This window comes from Pteronotus mesoamericanus, unplaced genomic scaffold, assembly GCF_021234165.1.
Source record: "Pteronotus mesoamericanus isolate MK-2021 breed Mesoamerican mustached bat unplaced genomic scaffold, CSHL_Meso_final contig_116, whole genome shotgun sequence".
Taxonomy (NCBI): domain Eukaryota; kingdom Metazoa; phylum Chordata; class Mammalia; order Chiroptera; family Mormoopidae; genus Pteronotus; species Pteronotus mesoamericanus.
Genome location: NW_026555027.1, coordinates 6,719,106 through 6,731,441, shown reverse-complemented (window position 1 = coordinate 6,731,441; position 12,336 = coordinate 6,719,106). Strand labels below are relative to the sequence as shown.

The 12,336-nt window shown below is 48.2% G+C and overlaps 1 protein-coding gene across 1 annotated transcript in view; it reads right to left on the bottom strand.

Annotated features, from left to right (window-relative positions):
- PCP4 (Purkinje cell protein 4) overlaps window positions 1–12,336 on the bottom strand; it is a 51,806-nt gene that overhangs the window by 22,382 nt on the left and 17,088 nt on the right. Inside the window, exon 2 of the mRNA XM_054578494.1 lies at window positions 4,149–4,200. Coding sequence (XP_054434469.1) covers window positions 4,149–4,200 — 52 coding nt within the window. The remainder of the gene's footprint in view (window positions 1–4,148; window positions 4,201–12,336) is intronic.

Below are 12,336 nucleotides of genomic sequence, written 5' to 3'. Positions count from 1 at the left end.
ACGTGTGTACATGTGTGTGCGCTCCAATCTAAAGTTGAAATAAACTTCTATGGTTTGGGTTTTATTCAAAACAAGGAGAGGAGGGTACCCAGTACAACATTTCAGACTGTTCATTTTTTGCTTTCACATAATTATATCGATGCGAAGTAAATCTATGCACTCCTAGCATGTCCCCACACCTGCTGGTAACTTTTCAGGCCACAGTCTGTTCTCCAAAACAATAGGCACGGTCCCTGAGAGTTTGATCAACTCTTCACACCTCCAAGAAACGACAACGGCAGTCAGCCACACAGGCGGCTCAGAATAATGCCACCTCCCAGGCATTTACTGACAGCTGGGATTGGAGGGGATCCTTTTACTGAAATCAGGTGCATGTTTGCAGGTCACCTCCAAAGGCATAGTCTTTTGGAAACACATGTATCACAGCTCAGTAAGGCAGGAAAAACACACGTTCCCATTTTAGAAATTCAGTTTAGCTGGGGCGAGCCTCCAGGCTCCGAAAGCAGGCTCTGTTGGAGGTTTATTATTCAGAAACCTTCCCTTCGGATTGGCAGCCTCCCAGCAGCCACTCTTCCTCCAGCGTTTTTCTATTTTTTTCTGTCAATAAAAAAATTTAACTCTGGGGTCTCTCTGGGTGATAAGTTTCAAGAGCAAGATATCCAGCAAAATTACTGTCATGCAAACAAGTCTTTTGAATGTCTCTAAATGGATAATGGGTGGGGCATAATCTAGACTCAGAAAGTTGTGTCTGTATCTATGAACATGTTCGATTTTAACGCAGCAGAGGAGCTATGACTGCAGCTATGATCGTTTCACTCACGTAGGACATTATGTCAGAAACAAATGAAGTTCTTGGCTTAAACTAATCAGGGAGTGGAGGTGCTTTGTTCATAAGGGAACGGAAATCTCTGAACCACAGATTCTAATGAATTTGTTTTTTAATTAAAAAAATAATAATAACCCTAATATTTCTGAAAAACCTATCTCCAAACCTCAGATGAAATGGAAAACATCTGAATTTGCTGGGCTGTGTCTCCAGAGGTTGTGCTCCGGAAAGTGAAAGGCGCTCAGAGAGGATAAATGTCACATGTCGGGGGCACCCTGGAATGGGAGTGGATACACACTGTATTTCACATCAGTAAGTACCATGGCAACAAAAATGAGAATCCACGTTCCCAGCCAATGGTCTTGTTGAGGTATATTTACTCTAACAAAATTCCAGCAGAGCCTCAAAATTGAGCTCCCTCTGGAGTTTTAACGTACCTGACTTGTGTCTTCCGTGATCCAAATTATAGTTTTAAGGCGCTCATAATTCACTCCTTGATCTTCATGCTTTCAGTGTTAAACGGAGACCGAAATTAAATTTATATTTGAAATAAGAACACTTCGCCTTGCAGATGACTAATGAAATTTGGGACTAATTGACTGCTTACGATTAACTGACTGCCATCCGAGGCTCGTAACATTTTAATGTGCGCTGCCTCACAGTGCTATTCTCATGGGTCCCTGCTCTCAACACGTGTAGGCAGCCCCGTCTGTATGAGTAGGAAATATACATTAAGACGAACGAGCTTTCTAGACACCCGTGGCAACAGAGTAAAATAATTTGATTTTCGGCGGGATGTAATATTAGGTTAGCACAGGAATTCCAAGATAATCTTCTCATATGATGAATTTAAGACTAGGAAATTAAGCAATATATTTTTAGAAAAATGTCTCTTAGGCCACTTCTAGAAGTCTTTACCCCCGTGTTTGTTGGATTGTCAATGACTACTGTCTTTGTTCATTTTTAGAGGAAAAAGCACAAACTTAACATTATCATAAAATATCATGTACCTACATCATACATGAGCAGTTTTGTCTGAAATTATGGCACATGTTAATAATAAATTGAATTTATGTAGCATGATTATTCTATAACTATCAAATAATCTCTAATTCTAAATTTCCCTATTCTACTCAGAAATTAATATCCTCTGATATCTAGAGTTATAGAAAGAAGAGCTTAAATAGCATCTTGAATTATTCCTTTCAATTTATTTTTATACCCCCAGAAAAGACACACTGAGTTTTCACTAGAACAGATCAATTTTTGGCTGAGAGAAATTTCATACCTTGGAATGGCAGAAAGTAATGCTTCCTGTAACTGCTGACAATTCCCTTTGGTGCAAAGCACTGAGCACAAAGACGTGCTTCGAAGGACATATGTTACACCAGGGTAAAGCCGAGGAACAGAGGCATCCAACTCAAGGGACCCCGTCCTGTGTCGGGCACTCCTGTGCCGGACCTTCAGACTCCGGGCTCCCCAGGGCGGTGCGGGAGCTCCTCTAAAGCATCAGTTCTCGAAGTGCGGACCAGGCACTCTGAGACTGCCTCCTCCTTTGAGGGAGTGCTCAAAATCAAAGTTATCTTTTATACTCCTAAGCTATTTTTTTTTTTATTTTGCTTTTCTAAATCCCATTCTCTCCTGAGTGCGCCATGGAATTTTCCGGCTTCATGACCCGTGACATTACGATGAACTGAAGGCAGAGGGACATTGAAGATATTGGCAAACATGTCAACCGTTGCCACTCTCTCACTAGACATTTTTTTCTGTTTTGGAAAATATAATTATTCTTCATTTTTAAATGTTGCTTATGGTAACATGCCACAGGCTTCTCGCTTTATTTTTAATGACTGAACGAGTAAACCTTTTTTAAATTTTTCCATTTTAATTTCGAATATGGGAGCCACCCATGGATATAACCAGTATAAACAAAAATTCTTTGGGGTCCTCAAGAATGTTTAAGAATTAAAAGGAAATTGTGAGAACAAAAGGTTTGAGAATGGGTGCCGTAGGGGGGCTCTGAGAAGTCTTTTGCCTATGAAGTCCCACGATTCCAGGCTGTGAGGGTCTGTGGAAATGAACCCCAATGAAGAGATGGACAGGACTCTGTGAACCAGGGAAATCGGGAAGCTCCTACGCGGCGGGGGGTCCATCCTTCCCCAAGTCACATCGAGCGAGCGGAAAGGAAGAGCCCTGAGCACCAGGAAAGGCTCGTGAAAGAATTCACTCCCTGCCCCGCCGTCCCTGCCACCTCTGATCAAGGCATTCTTGGGCGCCAAACCCTCGCCTTATTGATATAATGACCTTTCACCCCAGGGGTCCCCCCCCCCCGCCCCGGCCCTATCTAACGGGATGGCCCAGACCAGCTGGGCGAGTCAGCAGGGTGCAGGCGAGTACAGTGCAGAGGACCATTCTAGTGCCTGAGTGTTGCTCGGACTCATGACGGGGCGTCCAAAGTGGGCTGCAGGCCCCCGGGGAGCCTCACAGCTCACACGGGAGACCGGACTTCCCGCCGCTGGATGCGCCGGCACAGGCCTGAGCCTTTCCAGGGGGAAGCAGGGCCAGTTTTCCGCCAAGCTTGAGTTCATTTTGCGAGGAATGGAAGGCGAGAACGCCCAGACTCCAGCCTCACGGGAACCGTGACTGAAGCCCCCAGTGCCTCTCGGGCATTCTTCATTATTGCGAGTCACCTCCTGGACAACCGCACTCTCCCAGCTCTGTCTCCTCCCAAGTCCCCGTTCTGCCCATTGCTGGTCACACCCCAGCTCCTCGGTGTCCTCTCCCACAAGATAGGATCATCCCTACAGTTTAAAGCCCAGGTGGGGACGGGAGTCCCGGGACTCCGGTCTTGACTGCACACTTCCAGTTTCTGGTGACTGCCCCTCCCCTGGGACCAGCGCTGGTCTCCGCGCGCGGGGAGGCCTGAAGCAGACTTCAGAGCCTCCTTTCAGGAGTCAAGCACTTCACAGTTTTCAGAGCATCTATCTCATTTGATCTTATTTTATCCTCACAACAACTGGGATGGTTCTCACCAGCCCTAATGAAGAAAGCAGAGAGCTATATTTGCATTGTAATTACCATGTTGCCCCAAATGGGAGCCATGCTGTGTGGAGGGAACTGTTCCCGCCACTGCATTTAGCCAGCTCCGCTCCCTCGGTAAAAGCAGGCCATGCTGCTCACAGAGACCTGCTAGAGCCCGCTCCAAGCCGGAGCACAGACGTAGAGGGAGCTGATTTCTGTGGGAGGCGTGACCCACGCCTGTCGTGTGCCCAGGGCTGAAGGGGGAAAACAATAAGTAGATGAACGACTCATGTCATCTTACCATTTTCGCCGGATGTCTTGTCTTTTCCATTGGTTGCCCCAGCACCTTGTCGCTAAAGGCATAAAAAAAAAAAAAAAGGAAAGAAAATGTTATCAAATATACTCAGAATTATTTTGTCTCTTATTGTTTCACAAATCTCTTTCATTATATCAAGTGCTGTATTGCCTTTGCTCAGGTGCTGAAAGCCAGGGGCTTATAGACCATGAAAGGAGCAACTCCAGAAATGACTTAATGAAGTGGCACAGGCCAGCCTCCCTCGTCCATACCAAGGGACAGCAGATGACAGACTTGTTGGCAGAGCGTAACCTCACTGGGAATAGGAGGGAAACAGCCGAGGGTCTGTGCCAACCGTGCGAAGATCAGAGCTGTTGCCTTGATCCACGGAGGCCATCAGCTGGCTGTAGTTTCGTTCCAATCACAGCACCAGCATCTTATTTAAATAAACGTTAGTCAACTAAAAAAATGATGTTGATAGCCACACTTTCTCCTACTGTGGAGTTATTTCTCTGCCATTGTTTGTGCCTCTTCTGCGCTTGCGTGTTTTACCTGGCTGACAGGAAGTGTAGCAATTTCACGGTTAAACTTGAAGGTTTAAGCAGGGCGGTCCGCGTGTGAGGAGCTGTGTGAAAGGCATTACACAGGCAAACGTGTAAGCATGTCCCTCAAGGCTATTTAGCTACTGTTTTTAATAACTTGATGCTGCTAATCGTTCTAGGCCAGGGAGAGAAAAGTAGCTTATCGAACAAATTTTCCAGTAACGATCAGAAAATATGCTTTCAGGTGAAAAGGATTGAAGAGATATAACGTCTCTAACTTTGAGGTGAAAAAATAAAATGAAACTGGGTAGGGAGACTGATTTGTCCAAGGTCACAGTCAAGACTGGAGACGGGGCTTCCTTGCCCAGAGGTCAGTGTTGTGTAGGAATTGTCCTTGTTACGTAACTCCCTGCACGGGACCTTGGAAAGCACGGCAGAGGACCAGACAGGGAGAAAACCGCTGGAGGTGACTCCCACTAAGAGATAAAAGTGCACTCAAAATTTGTATTTTGGTCCAAGACTTCAGCCTAAAAATAATATCAAAGACATAACAATCAGTTAATCAGTTCCCATTAGTGTGGTGTCGTCATGAGAAATTCCCAGGTCCCTTAGTCGACCGTGACTGGGAAAATATTGCTCTCAGGTTCTGATTGTGGAAATAAATAGGGTGAATGATTAATGTTAATGAAGCGAACCCTCCTGTGTTTGCTCATTGCCTTGCGCAGATGATAACCCGAGAGAGGCAAAGGCAAGTCTCCTGTTTATTAACAACCCCAGCGCCCAGGCATGCGCACCCCCTCAATCCTAGCCAATGTGAAGCATAAATGTGCCCCCAGTCTGTCTGATTCTGAAAGGGCGGAACCACTTCTCTGTGGCAGGAAGTGAAAGAAAAGGTGACAAGATGGAAAGTTTACATCAATGTGGGTCCCTTCTCCATAGTTAGGTTGGAACACCTTAAATCGTCAGAATGCCAGATCTTTCCCATGTTCCCATGGAGGGAGAAGGTTGCAGTTCTGCGCCAAACCTCAGCTGCTCCTCAGTGCACCCCAGCGAGGTCCCCACGCCAGGACACCATTCCCTAAAGTGCTCGGCCTGCAACCTACGCCACGGCCACCTCCATTCTAACCAAATCACTCTTCTTAGAGAGGAGATGCGCGAGTGGAAATGCCCCTTTCTCCTTGCCTGCGCCTATTTTGATAACTCCTTTTTTCAAACACAAAGCAGTAAGTTCAAGTTCACTGCGCTCGATGGAAGTCTGATCACCACTGGGGAGGATCAAGCAGCAGTATAGCAGCTGTCGGCGGCATTCAGACCCTCCACCCTTCCCCACATTATGCATAGATGCCTCATTTAAAAAAAAAAAAATCAGTTTCCACAAATTAAAAGTACCATGTTCTAGAGCTGAATAATGTCCTAACAGCTTACAAGTGCAAAATAGGTGTGCACCCAACCCCACTGTCTTTAAATACCTTAAACATCGACACCTTTCAAAAAGTCTTGAATACTTCATTTCATAAAAGATCACTTTTTAGAAACCTCTGAAGAAAACCAAAGTGGAATGCACACAGGGGAGAAAAAGGAGTCCTTTTTTCAGGGTTTCTAAGATGGGGTTTTTGTATCAGGTCTCATCTGATGGTGCGGAACGCAGCTGATGGGTGTCATGAGGGGGTGGCATCTCAGATCAGAGAATGGTCCTGACAAAAAAGAACTAGTCACTGAAAGCATCTTCTTTCCAGAATTCTTAGAGGCCTCATGACATTTTTGAGGCAAGGCTGAGAGCATGGGGGAGTCATCCGAGCGCTTTCCTGTCCCCGGGGTCTTGGCGGTCATCACACATGATCGTTTTATCACCAGGTGAGGCAGTTGAAATTCCCCTGAATCAGTAAATGAAGAGAGCCCAAGTCAGGCTGGCGCTGGCGTGGTCCTAGCTCACGCGTGACACGGCCAGACGTGCTCCAAGGGCCCCCACGCATCACTGACTCATAAAATTCTGACAGCGCCCCTGACGGGATACACACCACCGTCCTCCCCAGCAGCCTCACCTCACAGACCGCGTCCTAGAGCACGGAGAGGACTTGTCCGAGGTCCTGCAGCTGGGAAGTGGCAGACTCATAATTCCAAGCCAGGGGCCCCGGCTTCGAAGTCCTCCCTCGGAACCCTGGAGCCTGAGCACCTCCCAGTATCGCCCGGGCGCCTCCCTCGGCAGGTAGGGAGAGTCCCGTGTGAGGGTCAGGGAGACTTCATGAGCGCCCACAGAGAATTTTAAGAACACTTGACTTATACAAAGAAGCAGAGTCAAACCCACAGTCCAGGATCAATGGTAGAATTGCTGTGAGGTCTTCCATTAAATTTAAGTAACATGGGAACCCATAGCTAGGCTGTGCTGAAATGGATGGATGGGTGGGTGGATGGATGGATGGATGGATGGATGGATGGATGGATGGATGGATGGACGAATGGATGAATGGACAGACGGGTGGGTGGATGGGTGGATGGATGGACAGACGGGTAGGTGGATGGGTGGATGGATGGATGGATGTCATTCTCCAAATGTCCAGTACCGAAAAGGCTCTTTTTCACAAGGTGATAGAAGTTAGTGCACTGAGGGGGGAGGCTGCCTCTTCCCCCCACCTACTCTTATCAGCAACTGAGAGAAGACCCCGCCTCCTCTATCCATTAGCCCCATTGTGAGCTCAGCATCCTGAGAACCCGTGTTACCTACTGAACAGAAGTAGCCACATCTCAAGAATATCATCTATTTCAATGGGACTAATAAATAAGATGAAATGTTAAACGGAAATGGCATGATATACTGTCTTCAGGGCAAACCCTGATAAGAGATTCTGAGTATCGAGCTCTGTTCTAGGAACTTCAGAAATGATTCAGTGATATCATGAATACCACAACGGTGTCATTCAGTTTACATATCAACCCAGCTTAGTATTTCAGGGTATGCAGAAGGCAGGAAAATGCTCCCTGACCAAATATACCGTCACAATCACCAGATTAAAGCAAATATGTAGAATATACTGTCCAAATTATCTAGAAAACCAAGCACATGTGTATCGAGAGCATCCTACATGGGGCCTTCCATACCCTTTTATCAGCAGACTTTGCATCCACGTGCTCAGACTGATCTAGAGAGCCCTTCAACATGGCCACTGAGAACAGCAGTGGTTGAGATACAGAGGGTTTTGCTTATTTTTTCTTTGGTGGGGGAGCAAGTGGAGGCAAAAAATCAGCATGGTTTCAACCCAGCAAAACCAGAGACAGGAGCTCTCCTTACAATTCTGCTTCCAGAAGAATCTCGCTGTGCTCCTTGTTGTCTGCCCCTTGTCATGGCACTTGACATGGATGCTCTCATTGAGGTCTTCTGGTCGACTTGCACTCCACTGCCACCGTAATGACTTCACATTCGTGAAATACTCCTGTGTGGGACCCTCGGAGTCACCTTGCCCCACCCAGACCCAGCACCTTCTTCCACATGCTCCTGAGGGCCTAGGAGAATAACAGTCCCTTCCTTCGTCGGCTGCCTGAAATCCGAGTCCCTACTGCTCAAGCCAGCTCTGTGCCCACTGGCATTCCCTCGTCAGCGATACCAAGACATCACACTCAGGACCTCTGTAAGGATCCCGGGTCTTGGGTGAGGAAATGCACTCCACTCAATTCACCCTGAGAATCACAAATAAAAAACCCCTTGGCTTGTTAGAACACAAGCACATTTTCATCAAAACTACCTCTTTTTATATTATCCCCATGTCACCTCTAGGAAATGCCAAATACCGACCTAAGGACGCGGCATGGGAAGTTAAAGTCACAGCGCTCCAGGAGCCCTCTCTCCAGCACAAGCCGGGGGTCTGCTGAGCAAAGGTCACAGCTGAGGGGGACCTCTCAGGCGCGCGCCAGGCAACGCACGCCTCACGTCCTTCCTCGGTGATGTTAACTAATAACAAGGTAGCATTTCAAAATTTAATAAGCTCCCAATTAAAAGGAACCTAAATAGAGAGTGAGTATACGATAGCTCCTTCTGATAATCTAGTAGGTGCCAAGTAACTATAAAAAGGCAGGAGTGGTGTTAAGAAGGTGTAATTTCTGAAGTCATTTTGCCTGACAGTCCCGTTGCAGCAGGGACTGCAGGAAAATAACAAAGAGCATGTGTTCGGTTTCGCTTTGAGCAGAGTCTGAGACAAACGCCGTTGGTGCCGCAGATGGGGGATGGGGAGCCTGGAAGGAGGGAGGGAGGGAGGCTGGGAAGAGGGAAGAGAGAGCAACAGGAGGGTCCACCACCCAGCTGGCACTGCCAGGGGCATGCTGACGCTGGTCTTGTGCCCTTCCAGGCTGTGTGGCCTGTGTCAGAGGACAGACCCCGGTGGGAAAAAGGCAAATGAATTGACACCTGGCCCTGCCTCCCTCTGGTCCAAGACAGGCATCACAGAGCGTCAATGCCCGATGCTTCGAAACTGAACAACGTCTCAAACCGAGCACCGGCACAGGGACAGAGAGGAAGCCCCAGGACAGGAGGAGGAGAGGTGGAGACCCGCAGTGCACCATGCGCGGGAGGGGACATGCTGTCCCTTCCCACCTGCAAGAGTCTGTGGAGCCCACGCCGAGCTGGCCACCCACAGGGGTGCTCACGGATAGGCCCAGTGATGGGTGCATGACTCAGCACATAAATTTGGCTGGATGACTCTTCACAAGCAAGTTGCAAAATCACGGACAATTCCCGTTGCATGAGGTGCTCCACTCGTGGGACAGGCCATGCCAATGTTGCAGTGAATACGTGACTTCAGATCCGCTTCTCCCTGAACCTTGAGCTCGGGGTGGCTATGAAGGCATGTCTGACCACACACATCAGTAGGCACAGCCTTAACACCATCGCTTCAGCGAGAAAGCGTGCCATTTTCCTGACCTTCACCAACAGACGCAAAAGCAGCCTGCCTGCGTGGGGCACAAGACCTAGGTTTCCTTAGAAAATGAGCGACTTGATTACTCCCCCGCCCACGATGGTCCCTTGTGAAAGCCACACAAAATCTTACTGTTCTCGGAGCTGTCACGGTTGGATCGGGTGAGTGAGGCATTTCTAGGCAAAAATACAGGGGCGGGCCAAGCGGGATGGAGTTCAACCACCTCAGAGGCAGCGGAACTCACCCAGGCAGGTCCCTGAAATCCAGGTTTGTTCCCTGACTTTCAAAGACGACGAGAAAGTGTAACTAATGAAGGCCAGTGATCTGAGCCCCTCAGTGCACTGTGCCATCCTACGTCCTTTTGCGTTACTAAAGCTATTGGAATAGTCATACCCACATGCCTTTTTCCATGCAAACAACTGTAACCCAGCTTTTGCTCAGCCCTGTCGGGGGTGGGGGAGCACTAAGAAACTTACTAATCGAGACCAAGGCTGCACGGGATCCCTTATATGTGGAATTTGAAAAAATAAGTCAAACCAAAAGAAACAGAGAGTAGAATGGTGGCTGCAAGGGTCTGGGGTGGGAGACATACGGAGAGGCTGGTGAGATGTTACAGACTTTCAGCTCTAAGGTGACAAGGACCGAAGAGCTGATATCGAACATTATGGCTCCAGCTGATAACGCGGTCATGTCATTGAAATGTGCTAGGACGGTGGGGCTTCAATGTCCTCACACACAAGGAAGATAAATATGCGAGGTGACAGATGTGGCAATCAACGTGATGGTGGGAGTCTTTCACAGTTTATATGTGTATCAAATCATCACATTGTACTGTGGAAGGACATTAAATTTTTATTTACCAATAGACACCTCAATGAAGCCAAAAAGGATAATAGCTTAATTCAATATTTTAGAAACACTAAAAATACTGCCAAAAACCATTACAAGCAAAGAGCAACATGTAACAGAAAGACCAAATCCATCAGGATCACTGACATTTCCTTTCACCTCAAGCTCCTGGGTGGCTCCGCCAGGCTCGAGGCAGGCACAAGGAAAAGATTCCAGCAGTGGAGCGGTTTCAAGGCTTTAGAAAATTATTCTAACACAATCTCTGAAGCCTTTCACCCGCCACTTCCTCGCGGACTGCGATCGCAGGCTAGGGATCTGCACTGCCCCTCTCAGAGTTTTTATTCCACGAGCCCCAGGGCTGTAGTGTCCGTCTTGTGGAGGACGCCAGTGTGTGTGTGACATGCAAGCTCCCAGTGAAAGATGCTTATTTTTTTATTTCAGGAATTTGAAGAGAATAAACATACAATGAATTCCAGACAGTTCAATCTGGGGTAGAAATGACAGTCCAAGAACATTTTTTGAATCTATACCTATAGCCTTGAAGTGGAGAAATCTGTATTTTTTTTCCAAGAACTTGGCTTGATATGTCATTTGGTGAGATATGACTTGCCTAAAAAGTTGCCACTTCAACAGCTCATTAGGGTTGGGGAACAAAGGGCCTCCTGAAGCAGTAAGGACCCCAGGTCATCCCCAGGGCCCCCAGGGTCCACCCCCCACCCTCCACCCTTTCTTCCCGCATCTCCCTGAGACACTAGCTCGTTTTGCCACCACATATTGGGAAGAGCTTTCTCTATGCATGTGTTCGCTTTGGCCGCACTGGAGAAAAGTCCACAAGCCTCATGGAGCCAGGTCCAAGGGGACAAAGAACAAAGGGACCCCCGCAGCCTCTGGCTCCCAGAGGCATTTCTGTTCAGCCTGTAACTGAGTCCTCAGGGGAGGAAGAGAGGGGTCCCCTGAGTCCTGGGGTCAGCCCCTCACTGCGGCAGCACAGGGCAGGTCCCCGGTGAGAGGCCTTGGGTCCTCTCCCATGCTAAGAAATGTAAGATTCTCCTCAAAAGCAGATCTTCAAAAGTAGGTACTTTTGCCCACGTGCAAAACCATGGGCAGGCAGTGAAGGTCACGGATTCAGTGTCAGAGGCGCAGACTCCACCCGTGGTTGGGGGTGGAGGTGGGGAGGTGACTCTCTGCATGGACTGTTTGCTTTTCCTCCAAAACACCAGGCGCTGGGCGGAGCCCTAAGGGTCCCCCAAAGAAAGGCCTGTTCTCTCCCTGATGGCTCACAACCCAGAGGGACAGACAGAGACTAAACCAACCATCTCAATGTTGTGGGTAAGAGCTTGACTCAAGAGGGCTCTAAGATCGGTGTCAGAGGGACCTCAGTGGGGTCAAGGGGGCCTTTCCACCTTCTGAGAAGAAGTATGTGCGATAACACCCCCACCAGCTGGGGACTGCTGGGGAAACCCGTCATCTGACCTCTGTTCCCTCCCTCTGAGGACAGAGCGTAACCTCTGGCTCCCACTGGCCACAGGCAGGGACCAGGCTCCCAGGAGGCATGTGCTCCCCACCCGTCCGTCTGTGACCGTGTTCTCCAGAAAGGTGTGATTTGGTAATAACAAGTTGACAGCCTCTGTGTGTCAGGAGTACTTGCTTCAAGGCACCTTTGAGCATTTCGCCCTCTGTTCCCAACACCTGCCCTCTATTGGATTCTGTCTACCAAGTAGTTGCAGAGATTTGGCAAAGATGGAAAGAAAAATCCATCTCATTTCCACGGTGGCTCAGAGGCTCTTGTTAGCAAACGCTACTTAATGCCATCTAGCCTCTGGTGATGCATTTTTTCCTAAGTAATTTTTCTCCACGGTACCATCTTCCTTTCATGCTGTTGCATCTGATATTCACATT